The 24,295-nt window shown below is 37.0% G+C and overlaps 1 protein-coding gene across 2 annotated transcripts; it reads right to left on the bottom strand.

Annotated features, from left to right (window-relative positions):
• Positions 1-1,679: 1,679 nt before the first annotated feature.
• On the bottom strand, positions 1,680-24,157 carry LOC140983289 (probable serine/threonine-protein kinase PBL7). 2 transcript variants are annotated; one of them, XM_073450270.1, is made up of 5 exons: positions 23,916-24,157; positions 22,766-22,980; positions 20,470-20,659; positions 19,945-20,336; positions 1,680-2,392 (listed from the first exon to the last, which is right to left on the bottom strand). In XM_073450270.1, exons 1-5 carry the CDS (start codon positions 24,124-24,126, stop codon positions 2,126-2,128), a joined length of 1,275 nt encoding a protein of 424 aa, XP_073306371.1. In that variant the 5' UTR covers positions 24,127-24,157; the 3' UTR covers positions 1,680-2,125. The 2 variants fall into 2 exon arrangements, with proteins under 2 accessions (XP_073306371.1, XP_073306372.1); XM_073450271.1 differs by having other exon boundaries at positions 22,766-22,944.
• Between the last annotated feature and the right edge of the window lie 138 nt (positions 24,158-24,295).

The raw sequence follows: 24,295 nt of genomic DNA, 5'->3' as shown, positions 1-24,295 counted from the left end.
CAATGTTTTTGAAAGGGGTTGAGGGATGATTTTCACAAAGGCAGCCCAAGATGAATAAATATTATAGGAGAGGTAGTATCACATGTTGTACTCATTCTCAATCACCTCAAACTGCACTAAAGGGGCTTCACTCTTTGCAAGGTTTAAGAACAAATTCTTCCAGTACGTTGATGTCGTTGCATCTTGGAATGCCGAAATGAGCATGTCATATGCATAAATCTCTCAATGTAACCGCATGTAGTGTGATTAAGATTCTTTTCACTGTTCACTATGATATTGTCCTATCCAAGCTGTCGAACAATTCTTCCAAGCTCAGCGCATGCAATCAATGCTTCCAAGCATCCCGGGAAATCACCTTCCATCATTTTCAGCAGTTAGTTACTCGAGCGACGTCTACAAGTGGTGATTGCCTCAAATACTGCTCAAAAAATATATTGTACTCCCCCTGCACAACGTTTTCAAACATTCATACGCTGTTGATGCACCCATTCTCAGGTATTCGTCAACAGCATCACCAGCAATATTATATTCTAGCAGTTGGATCTCAGCTGAAACCTTATGAAGTTATGACAAGCCAAACTTCCCATTTGTGTCCTTCTGTTAGACAAAGTAAGGCACATTAATTTGTAAAATTTCCACAATTCTCAAAAAACAAAGATCTCCTCATTTTGGAATCACATTCGAAAAACTCTCTCGCTGTAGACGATATTATCGACGAAGTAATCTTGACAAAATCTTTGAACCCCAACTACACGTTCTCGTTTATTTTGTTTTCATTTGTAACCACGTACGTGGCTCGACTCCCCCAATTCAAGCGCTACATCAGCGCGTGTCAGTAATATGTGGTTGGTGGTCGTCTTGACGAGAAGAGGATTTGGTTGATCACAGGGAATGGCATATTTCCATTGTCCGATGATCAAGAATCCATGTTTGACATGAGAAATATTGAAGAATGCATGCAAGAAAATATTGGAGATTGTGTAAAAAAATCGAAGAGTGTATAAAATGAAATCGAAATGTATTTATTTATAAGAAAATGACTGGATATTTTAAAACATTGTTGTTGAAATTTTAGAATTTTAAAAAAACATTCCACATTTTTCTCTTATTTTTTAAATTTTTATATCCGTGTGCGAGGTTTTCGTCGTTTGGAGGACGAGGAATCCAATAGATCAATGAAGCACGCGCTTCATCGCGCTGTCATAGGCCAATAGACATGGTCTAATATGGACCGCCATGAACAAGAGCGCGTACATATAGCTAAAAATAAATACTACACATGCATCTCTTCTATTACTTAAGTACAGGCAATCTTGCATTAAATGCGAAATGACAGTAACCGTAGCAATAATGCTTTAAACCATATATAATGTCAAATTGGCGAATGGCCACTCAATCAAGAATGAATTTTCAGATCAATATTTCTACCATTATAATTAAATTAAATTCGAAATGACAATAACAGTAACCTTGCAAGGGTTGCTAGTCCTATGATATAATGTGACAAAAAACACTTGTGCTAATTCAACATGACCAATGGGTCAGGCTTAGCATCTACCATTAATTTGGTGAAGATTCAACGGAAACACATTCAGTTGAGCATAGAACTTCCCGATGGACCATAGCAAATGTTGTGTGTTATATTTAATAATAATAATAATAATAATAACAAATGTATCAAACAGCAAATGTGCACAGGCACCTTCAAAATTTGCCACTCACTAGAAGCAATATGCCGTTTATAGCAATGAATACAAACATCAAGTGACATCAACGGTCAAGGTCTGAGTTGTACACATCAGTAAAATGGCCAAGAAGACAAAGGAAAACCTACCATGCACAAATTAAATAAAGAAAATGTTCACATATTTAACATGTCACTTCATTTCCCCTTCTTTACTTGATAAGGATAGAAGTAAGAATATGGTGATAATGGAAAAAGAACCTTTTTTCTGACATTGAGGCGACAAAATCTCGCAACGGCCAGGATCTTGGTGCAGCCAATGAATGGCGTACCTTCCTACATCCTTAGAAAACTTCAAGTAGAGTTAAAAGGTTTAGGGCAATACCATCATGTCTCCACGTACGGCAGGTGCTCGTTTGGCAGTATTTCTGTCTATTGATGCTATCGCTGTTCCCTTCGAATTCTTGGCGTGGAGGAACCCGAGCCTGTTTTCTGTGCTGGCTGCGTTTCAGGGTTGTACTTCTGGGAAGCAAGATATGTTAGAGCTGTAACAACATCGGCCATGAGAGGTCGCATGTTTGGTTGCTCCTGAACACACATTGCAGCAATGGCTAGAGCTTGATACAAGCCTCTAGCTGGGTATTGTCCTTGGAGCACAGGATCCGCCATCTGTGAAAACTTTCTACGATCTTTAAACAAAGGTCGAGCCTGTAAAGTGTAAGATAGCATAATGTTAATGTTTGTGAGTTTTAAGTTGCCAAGAAAGTGCAGTACGTGATATTTTCATTATCACGGCGAGATAGCCTCACATTTTTAGATTGTGGACTTTAGTCTCAATCTTAAGCTTCTATAAACAAATACAAACACTTCGATACACTTCTACTTATGATGCTAAAGAGAATAGTGGCGCAGCAGAACTATCATTTAATATGTATTTGCATATTTCGAATGACTATTAAAAGATTAACCAATTCTTTGAATCTTCATCTGTTAAAAGGTTTACAGACACTAATTCAAAATCTCCATCTTTTGGTCCTGCAGGAGTTACATAAATTATTGGCGTCACGTTTGGTGTTGATTGGCAAAAAAAATCGAAGTTTTGCTGATTTTTTTTCTCAAAAATTCAAATCAGCTCCTCAAAATATAATAATTAACACAATCAATTTTCAAATAATTATTAGAGCTATATCTTTATAACCAAACATAACTTCAGCATTCCGTTAAAAAAAGTACCACTAAACTCTATTTCATAACTTTTAAAATCAATCAAATCAGAAAACATAACCAAATGGCACCATTATGATTCCTTCAAAAATTGCATATAACGACACACGACTACTACCACAATTGGTGCCATGAAATGCATTCATTTTCACATGCATAAGCCCTATCTAACTCTAATCCGGACCTAGATTCTGAATAGCCGGCTTCTCCACTACAGGTCTAATTGGTTGCAAGGCCCCAGAAATTTGCTTTACTGGAAGAATTCCATATCAACAGCGAAGAGAAGTTAACACGGCATGAGGAGTTTAGGGTTAAGACAATCGAGGTAAAATGAGCTGGAAGGGATGAGAACCAGTAAAGAAAAAGAGAAATCAGAGACAAGAAAGTGGCAGAGAGGATTTCCAGCGTTGCTGGTTACACATGTTGACTACCCACATACGGCGCCATATCAGCAATATGGAAAATTTTGTAAGTAAACAAAGGTGTCAGATAGGATTTTGCTAAGATTTTCAGCAGACTGCAGAGTTAGTTAAGGAATATCACTAGATTTACAAAAAATCTGTTGCACTCTACTAGTATCAACATAAGGCCTCAGCTCAAAATTAGATTTGATTCCGTCTTCATTATTTATAATAGCTTATAAGCAGCAGAAAGAAAAGTAGTTCGAATGCCTACTGATAGATGGGGGAAATTAAAATTCAAGTCAGAATTCAGAAATTATAGGTAAAGCACTCGCGAAAGCCTACGGGTGTTCATTATTAGTAGGACATAACTGAAAAAACCGACCGAAATAGTAAAATAGGTTTTCTGGATCGGTTTTTCCTTTCGGTTATGGATATAATTATTGAAAATTTCGGTTTTTCAATTCGGTTTTTGTAGATAAAAAACTGAAATAAGCGAAATGAATGTAATTCAGGTTAAAATATAGTTCAGTCCCTAGGGTTTTCAGTGATAATACATTTTGGTCCTAGAGTTCTGCTCCTAGTTATATTTTGACCGTTATTTCTCACAAACACCCACACATTCAGCCGCCACACATACACAAATTTTGATTTAAATTTGTTAGATTTAATATATTTGAGGTTGTGAAGTTTGAACAGCAGAAGTATCTTTTCTTTGTCATTTTCCTTGGATTTTTTCCATTTGTACTCACAGTAGGTATATTTTCTTGAATTTTGTCATTATAGTCACAAATTATAAAGTTGAAATTCAATCCATTGAGTTACCACATAGAATCTAATATTCGATTATAAATTATGATTATTTTAAAATTTTAAAAATTTATTGCCATACTTTGAAACTATGTAGTCCTAAAAAAAATTCTGAAATATCGGACACGAATACGAGATGCGTATTGGCTACGGAAAAATCCGTGTCGTTCACTTTTTACAGATTTGACCAATCCGATACGTCTTAGAAACTACTAAGTAACGTCATGGATACGGCAGTGATACGTTTCGGTAAAAATGGTTTTTTTCTTTTTAAATCATTACCTAAATCATTGCCCGAATGATCAATTTTTTAATATGTATATCCCTAACACGTGACAGATAAGATTGATTTCGGATCTTCTGATCTAGTCTGGATGCAGCCTATAATGGAAGCTGATTTCATTTGTTTCCAACACAGCTTCCTTCAGCTACTCTCTCTCGAGTTCTAGCCATATATCTTAGGTTTTCTAACCAGTTTCTAGGGTAGTTTGGTGTCGGGAAGTTTCGGAGCTAGTGTAGACTCGAGGAGAGGTCGGTGAACTGGGACGCAGATCCAGACATCATCAGCGGGCTGACGACGGACGCAGGTATAATCCTAAAGCCTTAAATAGTGATTTAAGAATCATTAGGAAGAACTTTGAAGCATGTTTGATAATTCAGGATCTGACTTGATAGTGATTTCATTATGTTGGTATTGTCTAGGTTCAGACGAGTAAGATTTCTGTCAGATTGTTATAGTAAGATACGTGATGTACTGACTGAGATATCTAAATGTAGTATACACACTTATATGTTGTATATTTATCCGTTGCATAATACATGTTATACTGCATTGGCATATTATGCATTACATATCATGTTGGGCCTGATATCTTTTGAGATATACTTCGTTTGTTGGGGTCGCTCAGCCATGTTTTGTATTGTGGACTGTTGGGCATCAAGAACTACAGTGTCCGACGGGACCCGCGGGCTCTAATGACCCTGGACATTGTCGGTCCACGTCTTGATGATGAGTATGGGAGCCAAAATATGCCTAAGACGATCAGGGACTACACACTCAGGCGCCTCTATACCGAGCATGAGATTCTTGACTTGATCCTTAATATCCGAGCATATTGCATTTCACATGCACCACCTCAGTTTGTATACTCGTACATTCTCGTATTGGGCGATTATCGCTCACGTCCTTGTTTTCATCTTGGGCACCCCATTCCACGGGACAGTTCTTAGGTTGTAAGGTTCGGACGACCAGGGCAGTGGCTAGAGCAGTTGGGTTTTCGGTGGTGATCCAGTGGAGGTTTATTTGGTTTATCGTATTCTCGTGAAGGATTATATTTTCGATATGGTTGTATTAATGTTTAAGGCAGGGATCATTGTTTTGTTTTCGTTTGCGTTGTAAGATTATTAAATTATTTGGTTTTCACTGTTTAATTGTTATCAAATTTAAATTTTGCATTCTTATTAGTNTATGTATATATAATATTTATATATGTTTTAGTAATTGTGGTATCCAAGCCGTATTGTGTCTTTTATTTTCAACATTTTTCATATCGCCATTTACGTATCGAATATACGATACCCGTATCCATACAACATAGCTTTGAAATAATGTGTTTGTGTGATCTACAAATTAGTTTATTTTGTTTTTTAGTAGCAGAAGTGACATATTTTGATGAAAAAAGTGTTGCATTTTGATAAACTTTCTGATTTTTTAAAATTGTATCACATATTATTGATCGAACTCAACCGTATAAACCAGTCCATTATAGCACAAAAATGAACTGAACAACAACGGTTTGGATTTCGGATTACATATTTCATTAACCAAAACCAAAAACCAAACCAAAATTGGACGAAAAAAACCGAACCGATCGATAAACATCCCTGCGAAAGCCTAGTAACGTTTTTTAGAAATGTTTAACTGTAATATTTCAAGTCTTGACTGCAAAGTTGTTTATGAAAAGTTTGTGACTTCATGCTAACATCCACAAAAGCTCTATTCAAGCATATTTAATGTATAACACTATTTTGATTGAAATTGACAGAAAACAATCAAAGTATTGGGAAATAATTCTTGTATATCATAGGCATAGTGGTACTTTTAGACAAAAAGGAAACAAATTTTCCTAAAAAGGAAACTAACAAATGAACTCCTAAAATCCCTCTAAAAGAATATGTACATAAATATACAATATCCTAGGAAATCTGACAACACTCCCCTCAAGCTGGCTTGAATATGTCACTCATAGCAAGCTTGCCAACCATATTTTCAAACTGTGCTTTAGGAAGACCCTTGGTGAGTATATCAGCTACTTGACTTGTAGCAGGTATATAAGGCATGCATAATACACCATTGACAATTTTTTCCTTGATAAAATGCCTATAAACTTCTACATGTTTTGTTCTGTCATGTAGAACTGGATTATCAGCTATAAAAATAACAGCTTTGTTGTCACAATAGACTTTAATTGGTGTGGACATGGGAACGTTCAACTCTTCCAAAAACCTCTTTATCCACAGCACTTCGCAAAACCCATGTGCAATCTACCGAAATTCTGCTTCAGCACTACTCTTTGCAACAACATTCTGTTTTTTGCTTCTCCAAGTAACCAGATTACCTCCAACAAAGGTGCCATATCCTGAGGTAGATCTTCTATCATTTACATCGCATGCCCAATCTGCATCTGTATAGGCCTCCACTTGAAGGTGGCCTCTATTTTCGAACAAGTCATTCCCCAGGTGTCTCTTTGAGATATCTCAACATTCTGAATACAGCTTCGAAATGAGTATGTCCAGGTGAATGCATGAACTGACTCACAACAATTACTGCAAAAGCTATGTCAGGTCTGGTATGTGCCAAATAGATTAACCTTCCAACTAATCTTTGATAACATTCTCGGTCCACCACTTCATTAGGTGAAGAAACTTTCAACTTGACATTAGGTTATATCGGAGTATCTGCTGCCTTACAACCCAGTCATCCTTGTTTCTTCGAGTAAGTCAAGAACATTCTTACGTTGGATGATGAAAATCACCTTCTTCGATCTGGTGAATTCCATCCCGAGAAAATATTTCAGCTTTTTAAATCCTTGATATTGAATTCAGCTACAAGTTGTTTCTTCAAGCTGTTTATCTCAAGATAATCCTCTCGAGTCGTGATAATGTCATCAACGTAGACAATTAGGCTTTGGTGGAATGTTTGAAAAATAAAGTGTGATCACTGCATTCCATAATCTCCATTTAGGAACGCGTTTTTGACATCAAACTGATGAAGTGGCCAGTTGGAAATAAAGACAAAAGTATTCTGATAGAGATAATCTTAGCGACAAGGGCAAAAGTCTCTTGATGTTCTATGCCATGAGTTTGAGTAAATCCTTTAGCTACAAGTCTGTCTCGCCTTGTATCTCTCAACACTTCCATCAGATTTACACTTTACCGTAAACACCCATTTGCACCCAACTATCTTTTTGTCTTTCGGGAGGTAAACCACAGTCCAAGTGTCGTTTCTCCTAAGAGCATTCATTTCTTCCATCATTGCTAATTTCCAGTTCGGATCACATAATGCTATACTGGACAGTTCTTGGAACAGACAGGTTAGAAATCTTAGACACAAATGCTTTATGAGTGTTTGACAATTTTTCATAAGATAGAAACTTGGCAATAGGATGGTTAGTGCATGCTCGAGTTTCTTCCCCAAGTGCAATAGGAATATCAAAGATCAGAGGGAGATATATCAAATGATGGAGTGGAAGGAATATTACACTGACTTGTAGAACCATCACTCGGCAAGTTGGATTGATCATTTGCTTGAGAAATAAATGGGGATACTACTTCTGGTTTCGGTACTGCCAATAGTTTTTTTCCAGTGTTTATCGGAATCAATTAAAGGATAATAAGCATCAATTAAGGGATAATAAGCCTTTGGTATAATTTCTGGAACAGGACCGCTGTTTTCTCCCCCTAAAGATTGTCGGAAAAAATGACTCATCCTCCACAAATCCGACATCCATGCTCTCAAAAAAAATTTTGTGACAGGGTTAAAACATTTATACCCTTTCTTGTTAGAAGCACAGCCGAGGAAAACACATTTTTCATATTTTGAATCAAGTTTGGACCGGAAAAGATTAGGTATATACACATAGCAAACACAACCAAAAATTTTTAAAGGGAGGTTTGTAATGATGCATGAGGTAGGAAAATAACTTTTTAAGGTTTGCAAAGGTGTATCAAATTTCAAAATTCGAGATGGCATTCGATTTATCAAATAACATGCAGTTAAAAGAGCATCCCCCCAAAGATATTTTGGAACATTGATTGAAAACATATTGGCTCAAGCAACCTCAAGTAAATGTATGTTTTTTCTTTCAGTAATGTCATTTTGTTGTGGTGTATCTCGACAAGTTGATTGGTGAATGATTCCTTTTACTAGGAGAAATGCTCCCAAATGTTGATTGATTTATTCAGTGTCATTATCAGATCTTAAAATGTCAATCTTAGTTTGAAATTGATTTTCAATCATGACAAAGAAATATTTAAACATTTGTTCAACCTCGGACTTTTTTTCCAATAAATAAATCCAGCATATTCTTGTGTGGTCATCAATAAGGTCACAAACCATCTTTTTCCCAAGAGTGTTTTAACCTTTGACGGTCTCCAAACATCACTATGAATCAAGTAAAATGGTTTCGAGACAAAATAGGGTTTTACTTGAAAGGAAACACGATGATATTAGCAAAATGACATGCTTCACAATAAAGTGTTGAATAATTAATTTCTTTAAATAATGCAGGAAATAAGAATTTAAGGTACAGAAAACTAGGATGTCCTAATCGTCTATGCCATAGCATCACTTGATCATTGACAGAAGTGGAACTAAAGCTACCTAATGCATGAGCCTTAGTTTTCCAGCAAGCAGTTTCATCGAAGTAGTACAGCCCATTCATTTATCTAGCAGTTCCAATCATCTTCCCAGAGTTCTGGTCCTGAAACACAAATGGATGGAACAAAGAAAGCTGAACATTTAGAATCCTTAGATATTTTACTGACACAAAGGAGATTATAGGCAAGTCTCGGCACATGTAAAACAGATTTCAGTGCAATATGTTCTGAAATTTTAATGTGTCCTTTGCCAGCAATGGACGGAAAACTGCCATCAGCTATTCTAATCTTTTCAACTCCAGACCATGGAATATAGGAGTCAAATAAGTGAGAACTGCTTGTCATATGGTCTGAAGCCCCTGAAACTATGACTCGAGGGCTGATATTTTGAAGGACGGAAAGTGCCAATGGATTACTACCTGTTTGTGAAATCAAACCGACAGGAACATTAGGTGTTGAATAAGATTGTAGCAATTTAGAAGATGATTTAATTGCTCTTTGCTGGATGAGGTGCCTCGGCCTCATTTGCTGTGGGAGTACCCGATTTCTTCATCCTGTCATTTTGTGGTTTCCATGCAGCTTCCGGCAAGTTTCTTGTGTATGGTTAGACTTTCCCCAATATTCACAAATGCGGCCAGTTTTGTCTCCTACACGATGGTTCTGGAAGGATTTACGGCTAGCATGAGCTTCAGGAATGGACATGCCGATCCTTCGACAAATTCCATTTTACCAGCGGTTTTTTTTCCTAGCATAACCTATTTACGGCTCTCTTCTCGCCGCACCTCTGCAAAAACTTCTCCAATGGATGGAATAGGGTTTGTCCCAACAATTCGGCCACAGACTTCATCATATTCAATGTTTAATCATGCTCTCACCTTGGCGAATTTCCCCAAGTCGTAGGGTTAATTTGTACACTTGGGATTGATTCCCCAACTCTGAGTACATCTGTGAAACATTTTCCCACAACTCCTTGATGTTCAATAGCAAAGATAATTCGCATTTATCTCTTCGGCCATGGAGTTGGCCAACCAAGTCATCACCATTGGGTTTTCAGCATCCCAAGGGGCATAGGCTGGGTTTTTTCATCAGGCTTTGTTGTTTCACCTGTAATATAATCGATCTTGCCTCTCCCCCTGATGAACATTCTAACCGCTTGAGACCATCGAAGGAAATTGTCACCATTGAGTCGGATTGGAGTGATCTGAATGGGATGATTTTTAGATGGGTTTCGAACAAGTTGAGTCTCGGGTAGACAAGGCGGGGAACTCTCGGCCTTAGACAATTTTCGGAAGCGAATTTAAGTCTGGGATCTTTGATTTTGCTCCGATAGCAAATTGACAGAAAACAATCAAAGTATTGGGAAATAATTCTTGTATATCATAGGCATAGTGGTTGTACATTAATATATAGATTCTACTTTTAGACAAAAACGGAAACAAATCTTCCGAATAAGGAAACTAACAAATTAACACCTAAAATCCCTCTAAAAGAATATGTACATAAATATACATTATCCTAGGAAATCTTCCAACATATAAAATGTGCTATAGTTCTCCAGTGTTATTACAAATTAAGCATGCAATATTTCTATCATTCCAATCACTGTGTGGACCAAGTGTGAAGCATCCGCTCCAAATACAAATGACTCAAGACATGTCCATTTACAATTATAGACACAATAATCTAGAATCTAATACTTTAGTTGTTACTAGGACTTATATATCAGAAGTTTGACAGGTTCTTTGAATTTTGACTAAAAGGAAATTGAAACATTAATTTCAAATTAGAATTTCAATTTAACTCTATGATTGTACCGATTGTATTAAACAATGTTGTAAATGGCGGGAGCCGGTGGCGGGGCGGTCAGTGACTGCCTACCGCCTCGGCCACCTAGACGGTTGAATTTTTTAAGTAATTTTTTATAAATAATCATATATAATCTTGCAATATAATCACAAATAGTCATCATTTTTTTATAAGACGTGTCATTAAATAATATTTAAACATAAAGAAGCTTCATACAATTTAATATCATCTAGATAATATGCAAATAAATATATAAACTCCTCATCGGATGCTTTAGGACATGCTTCAACTTGTTTTACAATTCCCGCAATATGATGTTTCATCCTATAAACTCCTCTTTTAATAAGCGTCTTACACAACTTGCATGTGATTCAATCCATTTTCTCTTATTATACAACACCCCATATTCCCAAACAATATCATTAGACTTTGGCTTAAATTCCAACTCCGGTAATTTATCCTTTTTCGCAATTAATCTTCGACAATAAATCAATAATAATAGAAAAAAAAATTTGATTTTTGAAATCACAAAATCTGAAATATTATAAAAAAATATGTAAAATAATAAATATACAATGCCTAACCTAAAGCTTCTTGTTGCTGGTGGCGGCAGCAGACAGTTTGTGTGGTCGGTTTAGTGGTTGATAGTGAGAATGAGTGAGAACTAAAAGTTAAAAAAAAAAGTGGGGTATAATTTAAATAACTAGGATTTTGAGTTTTAAAATTAGTTGACTTTGACTAGGTTTCTAAAATTTGTGTTAACTACAACTTAAAAATGTTGACTGCCTCACCTTGACCGCCTGCTATCCGCGTGGCCCGCTTGTTATCCGCCTCCACCCACCTCGACCGCCTGTCCACCGCCATATAGCTTAAACCACCTAAAACAGCCGCCTCATGCGTAGGCGGCACGGTCGGGGCGGCCGTCTAGGCGCATTTAGAACACTGGTATTTAATGGTTGCTAACTTGGTCGTCACATTTAAATATAAAACATAAGTTATTAAAGTAGGTCTAAAAAGATAAATCAAATATTCAACTTGGTGGTGCATGAACATAATTTTGCTACACCATTTAGATTATGTTTAATACATTAAAATATCATCCCTGCAATAGATGTTAAATGCATATTAAAAATTTCACCTTCTCTATTTTTACCTCCAACAATAAACTAGTTCACAATGACAAATATAGTGAATTACAAAGGAAGCATGTGATTGTGTATGTATTCTAAAATCACAGGAAATTGGGAGCTCTAGGTGCTACATTGCTAAGGAAAACTATAAAAATCTCTAAGGGAACGTTTGGATCGAGGATTGGGTAAATACAGAAATTATATCCTTAATTCAAATACAAATCAATGTGTTTGGATGATTTTTAAATCCATGGATTTGAAATTCATTAATGCATTTTTAGTTGTTTTTTCATTCACAACAATGGATTTCAACTTATTAGTTGATGGAGTCGTTTAAAATGCATTCCTTCAAATTCGTCATCCAAATCAAATCATTCAATCCAAATGGAACATAAATAAAAGTTAGCAATAATGGTGTAACACCGGAGCCGCTAAACCTAAAGGAGCAGTACATGATATGGGCATATTTAAACTGAATAAAACAATTCTACACTACTATAGGCATCAATAAGTTTAGCAATTATGGCACATGAATTTCATGTGCAAAATGTGTTTTTACCGTAAAATATCAGTTAGAATAAATACAATATATAAAGCCTATGTTAATGTTACATGGATTAGGCATTATCAACTATTGTCAAATAACTTGTACGATGACATCAGTGGGAAAAATTCTCAACTACTTTTTTTTTTTTTGATAGAAAACTAATTTTATTATAATACTTGAATAGTACAATTTGTACGTGGATGAACATTCCACGGCAACATTACTACAAGCTTAACCTGAAAATACACCAGAAATACAAAGAGGCAAAGTTTTCATGACCAAATAAATTTGAAGTCCCTCACTAAATCTTAAATGCATAAATGGTTGAACTTTTGCAAGGTAGTTGTCCAAGATGCGACTCTAAATTTAATGTTTTCCCATACTCTGTCAACAGATTCCGATTCATCTTCAAAAATTCTTCGATTTCTCTCTAACCAAAGGGACCAATATATGCCGTGAATGATCATGTACCAGAACTCGCTGTAATTTTTGTTGAATATGCCCCCTGGATTGAAATAAAAGAGATCTTTAGCATGCCTCGGCATAACCCATTGTATTCCCAGCTCGTTGCAAACTCTAGTCCAAATCCTTGTTGTGAATGAGCAGTGTAGAAGTATATGATCTTGATTCTCCTCGTGCTCTCGACACAAGCAACACCACTGCGGTCTTAGAGCACAATTCTTCCACTTTCTTTGCACTGACTCACACGTAGGCAGCTTCCCCAAGGCCACGATCCACTAGAAAATCTTAATCTTTTGTGGGACGTGTACTTTCCAAATGGTATAAAAGAAATCGAAAAGTGGAAAAAAAGAAATAGGGAAAAAAGAGCAATAAAAAGATCTAACCGAGAACAAACCTAAAGGGTCCCCCCGCCAAACTCTAACATCCTCAGTACCCAACTCTAATCTGACACTCTCTAAGACTCGCAACAAATCAGTGAACTCAAGAAATTCAACCTCGCTAAGATCTCTTCTAAATCTGACATCCCAAATGGTAGAAAGACTACCCACACTGTTGACAACATCAATGAAATGACTAATCGGTTTATTGGGAGAAGTGCAAATACGAAACAAATATGGAAATCTTATTTTAAACGAGTTATCTCCCTCCCAGACATCTTCCCAAAAACGAATGATATTCCCCTGTTTTGGCACCCCCTGATAAGTTGATGAAAAGCCTGGTAAGACCGAGAAATACACTTCCAAGGACTTCTAAATGTTGCCTTCTCCGCCAACCCTAAATCCCCGTTGTTTTCCTGTATCCCATATAAACTCTGAATAATTTTTCCCACAACGATCCCCTTTCCACTGAACTTCTCCACCACCATTTGCCAAGAAGTGCCTTATTTCTGAGACAAACATTCCCCAATCCCAACCCTCCTTTTTCCTTTGGTTTACAAACCTGTTTCCATCCGACTACATGGCAGTGGTTATCCCCGTCACCTCCATCCCACAAAAAATCTCTTATCATTTTTTCCATTTTCCCAGCAACCTTTATCGGCACTTTGAAAAGGGACATGAAATAGGATGGCATCGCACAAAGCACTGCCTTTATCAAAGTGAAACGACCTCCTCTCGATAGAAATGATTTTTTCCAACTTGCTAATTTCTTTGACATTTTCAAGAGCACGGGTTCCCAGAACTCCTTCTTAGTTGGATTACCTCCCAGCGGTAGCCCAAGATATTTAATAGGCCAACTATCTTTTTTGCACCCAACACTTGCTGCCAATTCATCTACTTCCTCTTCCGAACAATTCAATCCAAGCACAACACTTTTGGCCAAATTTATTTTCAACCCAGAGTTGTTGCCAAACAATTTTATAATGTTCAGTATTGCCAGCACATCTTTTTTTGATTTCGCGAAAAACAGAATATCATCCGCAAACTGTAAATGCGTCATTTCAAATTTTTCTTTCCCTACTTCGAGTCCCCTGACCTCATGATCTGCCGTTGCCTTGTCCACCATTCTCCCCAACCCATCGACCACTAAGTTGAATAAGAACGGTGATAACGGATCCCCCTGTCTGAGACCTCTCTCCCCTTTTAGCTTCCCTTGCGGCTTTCCGTTAATAAAGATTGAGAAAGACACATTAGAAACACATCCCCTTATCCACCTTCTCCATCTCTCACCGAATCCCTTTTTTCCAACACGAAATCTAAAAATCGCCAGTTTACATTGTCATACGCCTTTTCCAAATCAATTTTGAACACCCATCCTTTATTTTTCTTTCGTCGATAATCTTACACAACTTCATTCGCAATAAGGCAACAATCAAGTATTTGTCTTCCTTTAATGAAAGCACACTGGTTCTCTGCAATGGTGTTACACACAACTCTCTTCAATCTACTTACCAAGACCTTAGCCAGGATTTTGTAGAGACTCGTGATCAAACTGATTGGCCTGAAGTCTTTAATATGTCGCGCATCTTTTTCTTCGGGATAAGACATATATAAGTCTCATTTGTAATTCCATTGACAATCCCATCTTCAAAAAATTCAGCAAACACCTTTAATAAATCCATCCTCACTGTATCCCAGTTTTTTTGAAAGAAAGCCAATGTGAATCCATCCGGTCCCGGAGCTTTTGAACTGTCTCATTCAAACACTGCCTTTTTAATCTCTTCCTCGTCGAACGTTCTTTCTAGCTCATCAGCATCTCCCCTCTATAAAGGGCTCCAGTCCAGCCCATTAAGTCCCGACTCTAAGTCGTCAAAACTCCCCTCTTCCCCTGCCGGTTTGCTAAATAGTTGGCCATAAAATTTTAGGATCTCATTTTTAATTTGATTTTCCTCGGTAACCACTGTACCGTTGTCCAATTCCACTTTGTCTATCAATGCTCTGTTCCTTCTGTTGCTCAGTAACGAATGAAAAAATTTTGAGTTATGATCTCCTTCTTTGAGCCATCGAATTTTTGCTTTTTGGCTTCGAATTTGGAAATTCGTAAATGACACATTTTCCAACTCACTCCTGGCTTCCCTTCTTTCTATGTTTAGTGCTTCCGACCATCTTCCTTCTGCCTCAATCTCATCCAACTGCTTAATCTTGTTACTTAACTCTTTGAGTCTGATACCCACATCACCAAACACTTCTCTTTTCCATTTGGAGACCTCTGTTTTGATCAGTTTCAATTTTTGCATAAATTTATATCCTTCCCACCCTTGAAATCCTCTCTTTGTCCACCATGTCCTCACTAGATCTTTGAATTTTCTATGTGATAACCAAGCATTCTCAAATCTGAAAGGAGTTGGGCCCCAACTAAACTTAGCCGTATCAATCAGGAGAGGGCAGTGGTCCGATGTGATTCTTGGTAACACTGTTTGTCTATAATTGGGGAATAAGTTCGTCCAACCCCCCGAGAAAAGGAATCTGTCCAAGCGACAACAAATCGGTATCGATCTAAAATTTGACCATGTGAACTTGGCATTCAACAGTGGTGGATCTATGAGCTGCAACTCTTCTATCAAAGCATCAAAGCAGGACATGCTTGTGGTTAAAGAAAGGCTATTCAGTTTTTCGCCCGAATTCCTGACAACATTAAAATCACCTCCTAGACACCAATTATCCCCACAAATCGATTTCAGTCCAGCCAATTCATCCCAGAAAAATTCTCTCACTCTCGGCTTAACTGGTCCGTAAATGGCTGTGAACCACCAAGTTATGTCCTCATTCCAGGTGATTTCAATTGATACCGAAAATTCCCCAATCAAATTATTGTTTACTAATACCACTCTTGGATCCCACATCACAAGAATTCCCCCAGATCTTCCAACTGATGGCAGGCAAACCCAATCGACAAATCTTGATTTCCAAACGCTCGCAACAAAAATTCTGTCCACCTTTTCGAGTTTTGTTTCCAAAAGAACCACAATATCTGGTTTTTCGTTACGAATGATTTTCCTAACCAAATGTCTCCTTCTCACTCCCCCTCCACCTCTTATATTCCATGAGCAAATTTTCATAGGAACATTGTGACACCCTTGGAAGTTGAGCCTCTCTCGTAATTTATACCACTATGTAATCTATACATTTCCCTCTGTAAAGTCCCATTCAGCCTCTTGTGTCCTTTTCCATTATCTTCTTTTCCAACTCCAGCCACCTTTCCTGCCTCACAATTATTTTTATCCCCCACTATCCCTGTCGGTGTATCTCTTTCGTTACCTGGCTTTTCATCAACACTTTGTAACCCACACCTTACTAGACCGCTAGACAAACCCAAGACTGAAAAAGATGACGGCCAAAAAGCATTTAAAAGAGAAAGAATGATTTAGAAAGTTTGAATGAATACCATTAAGTACCTGTCCCACAGAAGATGTCGTATTTTCTGGTGTTCGAGAGCTTAAGGTATCCTTTGCTTCTTTCAGAGGTGAGAACAGACCGGCCAGTGTTTCTACTTCTTCTTCAGCTGTCACGGAATCTTCATACTCGAAGTTGTAGTAGTCACTGCTAGCAGAATCTGAGGAATCAAACTCTTCTTTTAACAAATCATCTTGTGAGTCTTCGAACTCAATCTCCTCTCCTTCTTCCGCATCAACAACCCCTGTATTCATGCAAATCCCCCTGTCGTGTAAGTTTATTGTCGACTTTCCCCAGAATGCTTGGTCTCCGTGTCCCACATCATCATATTTTTTGCTTCTTCTACAGTATGTCTTCCCAAACTTTTTACTTGATTTATTGTTCCTTTCGGAGCCCATCATGTTATCTCGTCCATCGGTTTGATAGCTGCTCATGGATTCAATAGAGGAAGTTTTGAATTCTGTTGCATCTTTTGGATCAAGTTTTTTCAGTATCTTCACCGTCTTTTCTCCAATTGAATGATTCGTTGTTTGCATCCTCATATTTGAAATTTGTGGTTGATAGTTAGATGATGCGGTTCCGTGTCTCTCTTCCATCTTTTTTTCCAAGCTGCCTGCTCCATCTCTTGCTTTGACATCCACCGTGCGCACTTCTTGTGCAGGTATTACCCCCTGAACTTCTTTATTTTTCATCTGTCTGTTACTTAGTTCCTCCTTCCTTGATAGGGTCTTATAAAGGTTGTTATTTCCCCACCCTGCCAAGATTTTCTTTCCATTGACAACGACTTGAGCATAGGTCTGCTTTTCATATTCCTCATAACCCTTAGGATCAGAGGTTTCAACCTAGGTTCTTATCTCTGTGTTTCTCCCTTCAATTGGAATAACCATCTTTGTCTGAATAAAACCCCCTTCATTTCCTTTCACCTTAATTTTGGCTGCACCAAGCACTCGTAAATGTAGAGTATCAGCACTGATGGCCAACAGACCCCCGCAATGATCTCCAATGCTTTTGAACGTAGCCGGGGACCAAAGTTCCCAAGGTAATCCCCGAATCGATATCCAGCTATTGCAGCAAATCTCTACCGAATCCATTGTATTGATGTCTTGTGACCACCCTTCAAATTGCAAGGACACGCCAGAGTCAAAGAAACCCCTTTTCAAATTGACGTAAAAAGAAGCTTCAACCGCATTAGCAGGCCACCATAGAGCTTTGTTCGCTTGAAACGGAAAGAGTTCAACTTATCTGTTAGTAGCTTTCCCAAGAACTCCTTCTATAAGCTCCCATGATGAATTTACTCTGCCTCTGGTGACAATTATTGCATCGTTCCATTTCTTCTGTACCCGCAAAGCAGCGCTAACTTCCGATGATTTGTGCATTCCATCATTAATTTTCCTGTCCAAAACTCTCTCGTCCTTAAGGCCTGTATTGGCCTTCTTCTGGTATGTTTTGTGTGCATTGGTCTGCTGTGTTATCCTCTCCTGATAGCAACCTGTCAATAATCTGTCCATTGCTCTTGAGATATTAATCCACCCCGCTGCATTGAACCCGCTAGGCACAATGGTAGTCTGTTTTCTACCATGCTTGTTGAATTTGGACAATTCTAGAAATCTTCCCCTTTTGTTGATAATTTTCTGAACTATGAAAACTGCATTTCTGCCTCTGTAACGTTGAAAGTCCGATCCTGAATGGTTAGAATCAATGTAATCCTTAGGCCGACGACTGATCCAGCGTGCCTCCTCGCAATCGAAGTCCATCATATAACATGATTTTCTAGTTCTTTCGGACCACCATAAGGACCTACCATCATTCCCCAACCTCAGAGTGAAGATTTTAAGTTCAATCTTGACTGTTTCATCTCGACTAACAGACATGGTCTTATTTGGTCCATACCAACGACAACTGTTGTTGGTCTCTAGCATTGCAGTGTCGGAACTTCAATATAAATCTTTCAAACTGAACGAAATCTGGGCAGAGCTTTATCGCCGGAGATGCAGGAGAAGAAAATTTGAAAATGAAGAAAAACGAAGCAGACGAAAACAGAGCTGTCCGGCGACCGCCCGACGGGTCCGTCCGAGATTATAGATGTGCGGTGAAGAAGAAGAATCGAAGGGAGTTATTTATAGCAAGCTGTGGTGGCAAACCAGCCGTATTCGAAGGCTGAGGTATTTGCCGACGGCCAGCGGCCGTCGCCGGAAGGTGATGAACTGTGCGGCAACAGGATTCAGGAGTATAAGATGATGATGGAACAGTAAGGAAGCTCGGTTGAACAAAAAAGAGATGGGAGGGAGAGCATTTTCAAAAAATTCTCTCTCTAGGGTTTTTAGCAAGTTCAGCAATTAGAAAGCTCTTATCAATTCTCAACTACTTAATTCCTAAGACAAGAAAAGTTAAAGATGTAAAGTTGAAAAAAACACAAATGAAATCCCAATTAGTTTCTCTAAGATTTATGTAGCATGGATACTCCTAATTTTTTCTGAAGTATCGGACACGGATACGATATGTCGACGCGTGTCAGATACGGCAAAATCCATGTCTTTGACCTTCTGTATGTTTGACCGCTCGGATATGTCTTGGATACGACTAGTATATGTCATGGACACAACGAGAATATGTTTCGNATATTTTTTCATAATTGTTGTATCTTAGCCAGCCGTATCGTGTCTTATATTTCCAAATTTGTCTTACTGTCATATCTGTATCGTATTCGTTATGATACCCGTACCAGTATATATGCAATATAGTCTAGGATCCTCTGATTCAATATATAGTAATTGATTATTAGTCAACAAGTAAAAGTTTGCTTTTGCGTTATAATGTATCGACCTATATTTTCTACTCTGTACTTACCGATAATCTCTTCATGGATTGCACCTTAACATCAGAATAAAAGTAGTGACAAGCATTAGAAACATAAACGAATCTCTCATCCCCATCACAGTTTCAAAATATTAGTTATTACTAAATCTCTCAAGTCCTGCTTAATAGCATCATATTAAGTTAAATTTACCACTTCTAATCTTTACTCATTTTCTATGAATATACAATAATATGTTACCTCTTTCACTATGACCCCAATTTTTTCTATCACACATACATGAAAAAAAATCAACCAAAACCATAGACCAGACATACAAGAAATTATTTTATGAAAACAAGTAGAAGAATCTCTTACCCAAGCGACCAAATTGTGCTCACCAGCAGCTCTTGAATTGTCAATAGCCTTTCTTCCTGTGATGATCTCTAGAAGGACAACACCAAAACTATAAACATCAGATTTCAGTGTAAGCTGTCCTGTCATGGCATATTCGGGTGCACAATATCCATAAGTTCCCATTACTCTAGTAGATACATGGGTCTTATCACCAACGGGTCCCAATTTGGCCAAACCAAAATCAGATAGCTTGGGGTGATAGCATTCGTCAAGTAAAATGTTTGAGCACTTTAAATCTCGATATATAACAGGTGGATTTGCTTTATCATGCAAATATTCCAACCCTTTGGCTGCACCAGCAGCTATTTTCATTCTTGTATTCCAGTCGAGACGCTTTTTATCCGGTGGAAGGTCTGAGGAATATCCAAACATAAACTATTTGAACAAAACATAGATAATTTATTTATCAATATCGTTTAGATTAAATAGAACAGTAGCAAAAACAAGCAAAAAACAAATAAGATAATAACAGCTGTTAAAGATTACCATGTAGATGATCTTCCAATGATCCTAATGGCATGTATTCATACACCAAAAGCCTCTGATCGCCATCAGCACAATATCCGATCAAGTTTACCAAGTTCGAATGATGAAGTAGACTTAACATCAAAACTTCTACAAGAAATTCACGGTTCCCTTGCAAACCATTCCGATCAAGTTGCTTTATCGCCACGATCTGCATGAACCCAAAATAGGATTCATATTAGATAAAACCACAATTCGGAAGCTTGAAGCTGGGCTCCCAAACTCTCACTCAATTTAATTCTCAATTTTATCAATATATTAAAAATATTCTCTCATTTGTTTTTTCAAAATTCCCAATCAAATCATTATCTTGTGTTTCAAATCAACCATGAAAAGTTTTTTGCACTCCACAAATTATTACTCCTGCTGCATTATACTTTTTTGTTTCTAAAATTGACAACGAAACCCTGCAAGTTTATTAATTTCTTAAACAATTATACTTCTATATAACTTTTCTCCTTTCTATTTCTGTATACAACTCATGAGCCTACTCGTCTCATCTTTTATCATTTATTTTTCTGGCTATAATCATTTCTATTCATACTATATATTATTATTAACGTAAATTATTATTCAAGTTTTTTTCTCAGTACAATGTACACACTTTCTCTAGTTACAAATAAATGATTTTGATCAACTGTTTATGGTCCGTGTGAGTAAAAAATAGCAAATTTAATGATAACATAATTTTTATTAATTGATTTGATAGCTTTAGTAATACATTATTAAAGTCTTCTTTTAGTTTTGTTTGATTGCTGAAAAAGGAAATGAAATCCTAAAAGTTGATGAATGAGCAAAATTAGTATTTGCAAATTGCACTAATAAGAAAAATAGATAATAGAAAAGGATGATGCTGTTATGGACAGCGGCAGTACAAGCTATGCCATATATGCCTCCTAATCACAATCACTCCTTCAACTGGCCGGCAATAAATGGCGTGAGAACTGGAACAAAGTTATATGGCATAGAAAGGTATATTCAGGCTGAGAAGTTACATGTATAAGTTGAAGTTGAACCCTGGTAGATGTCTATTCGGGGAGAGAAGTGGAAAGTTCTTGGGTTTATATGGTATAGAAAGAGTATTGAAGCTACTCCCGAGAAAGTTAAGTACATATAGAGCATAGCCCCTCCATGGAATACTTAGGAAGTTAAAATGTTCTCTGTGAGAATATCACCATTAGCCATATTTATTTCTCGATCTTCGCACAAAGTTTCCCTTTCTTTTGGGTCCTTACAAAGTGGTGCAACCAAGCGTCCAGGAAATTGAAGAAGTATTTGGCTGAATTGTCAGTGTAGGCCAAGACAAGCTTGAGAAAATGACTATGGATATACTTGTCAATCATTGATAAAATAATCGAGATGTTTAAATTTTTATGGAAGAACAATGTTGCCGGCTTGCCTTCTCAAGGAAACTAGAGTTAGAAGGGAATAGTTCTCTAAATGGATTGAGATTGGACCCTTGGCCAAAACTACGAAGGAAACTAGAGTTAGAAGGGAATAGTTCTCTAAATGGATTGAGATTGGACCCTTGGCCAAAACTACCAAAAACAAGAAGTTGAAAATTTTATCGAAGAACATTGTTCTAGCGTCCTGTGAAAACTAGTGTCACATAGCGGGAAACAATTTCAAGGAGCCAAAATCGAGACTTCTTTGAACAAGTCTAAACATGAGGCCTTCCTACATGTTTCAGGGCTGCTATGGAAGTAGCATACATTCAGAAGTTGGTGACATCATATCACATTTTATACAATATATGATAACTTTTGTTTTCAAATGTAGTATTTTCACTTTAAAAATTTAACTGAAATCCTATAATTTGTTCTAGTCAATCCACGATTACAAGGTTCAGCCAAGTGAGAATAACAAATGTGTAGTCCAAATGGCACGAGAAAAACAATTTGTGTTCTGCAAATAATTATCCCCTTCAACACCTATAATATTTGTGAAGGATATCGTCAATTAAGGAAATAAAATTTATGGAGTGGAGTGGAGTGGAGTGGAGTGGGAGTAAAAGATTGTGGAGGCACTTCCCAATCAACTATTCAAAAAATATTTTTTATAAAATAAACACTTTCTCTCTTCATTTTGCAAACCAAAAAATTATTTTTTTGCACCTCTTCACACATCACAAACAATATAACATTCCAAAAGTTATACACAAATAACATTTCAAACAATACTATCAAGCACTATGGAGTTGAAAGCAGGACCAGACAACACCTCAGCTTTCATAATTGAGAGGACAAACGTCACAAACCTGATTAGTGCTCTCCAGTCGTCCCTTATAAACTCTTCCAAATCCACCTTCACCCAACAGACAATCTGCCCTAAAATTCTTGGTTGCAGTCGCTAACTCCCGAAATGTAAATGTATATGCAGCAATGTGACTAGATCCTCCATCTTTAGGAGCCTCAGCAGGATTTGATTTCAGTTTTTCTGCAATGAAGAGATAAAAGCTATATTCAAAGCCATCTGAAATATGAATAATCATGGAGACTAAATGGAACTTCATTCTTCTACCATTTTTTTTTTTAAATGGAACTTCATTCTTCTACCATTAACTAACAAAGAATTCCAAAAAATCATAGAACAGAATGCATATTTTACCATTTAAGCATCAATTAAACATCAATAAATGGTAAATTTTGTTGACATCAAATGATAAAAATCACGAGGAGCGATAATTCCGTGGAATTTCACTTTTTTAAGCTCTTCAAAGTTCCAACTTTCTGATTAGAAAACCAAACAAGATCCAGGAAGTAAATAGCTTATAAAAGCATAAACTCCGATGCAATTGAAAACCTTCATAAACTACCAGGCCGCCACTGGTAATCTGAATATACCGTTGTCAGCTGAGATACATTAAGTGTAGGGGAGGGAAATACAGATTTCCCCTATCTAAAACTAGTCAATGATATCCCTTGTATCTTCTTATGCAAAGTGCCACCTAGAAAAATCCATGTAATCTTCAAATATTTAATGTTTGCCACGTACCCAAGAATTCAGATCGTTTCAAAGCATTTACTTCAAAAAATTAAGCCAGATCAGTAGAACAACACATGGTCGATTATCCGCACGCTTATGAGACCCAGATATTCTCTGCCCAACATATAAATTACACATAAAAATGAAGAACTAAAGCCCCATAACGCAAAAAAAAAAAAAAAAAAAAAAAAAAAAAAAAAAAAAAAAAAAAAAAAAAAAAAAAAAAAAAAAAAAAAAAAAAAAAAAAAAAAAAAAAAAAAAAAAAAAAAAAAAAAAAAAAAAACACACACACACACACACACACACACACACAAAAATATTTAAAAAGATAAGCGAAACAAAGTCAAAGTGGCTCTCAGAAAAATAAAGAATAAAACCCATAAATGAAAATCTTAAATTCGTCTTTTGTACTTCCTAATCACCTAAATTTGATGGGATCTGATCTTCTTCCTTGATTTCCACTGGCTTCTTCCCTTTCTTCCATGATTTCCCCGTACAGAGGAACCAACCCATTTCTTCAGTATCTTCCCACCACTCTTTGTTACTGTGTGTAATGACACAAGAGAAAGGAAAGTGGAAGAGAGACGGATAGGAGAGTTGTGCTAAATTTGATAATTTACCAGACCCCTTCATTTGCCCATTTGTTAGTCTTTCCAGCTTCACAATTTATTATTACTGAATCCGGTGATTGTGAAGTCATTTATTTTTATATATATTTGTTTTAGAATATGTTCCAAAATTATGATAATTACGGGATCTTTAGGAAAATGAACATGATCAATTATGAGTAAGTTTTTTGTGA

Source organism: Primulina huaijiensis, chromosome 8, assembly GCF_012295235.1.
Source record: "Primulina huaijiensis isolate GDHJ02 chromosome 8, ASM1229523v2, whole genome shotgun sequence".
Classification (NCBI taxonomy): domain Eukaryota; kingdom Viridiplantae; phylum Streptophyta; class Magnoliopsida; order Lamiales; family Gesneriaceae; genus Primulina; species Primulina huaijiensis.
Note: the sequence above shows the minus strand (reverse complement) of the source record. Positions and strands in the feature narration are given on the sequence as shown.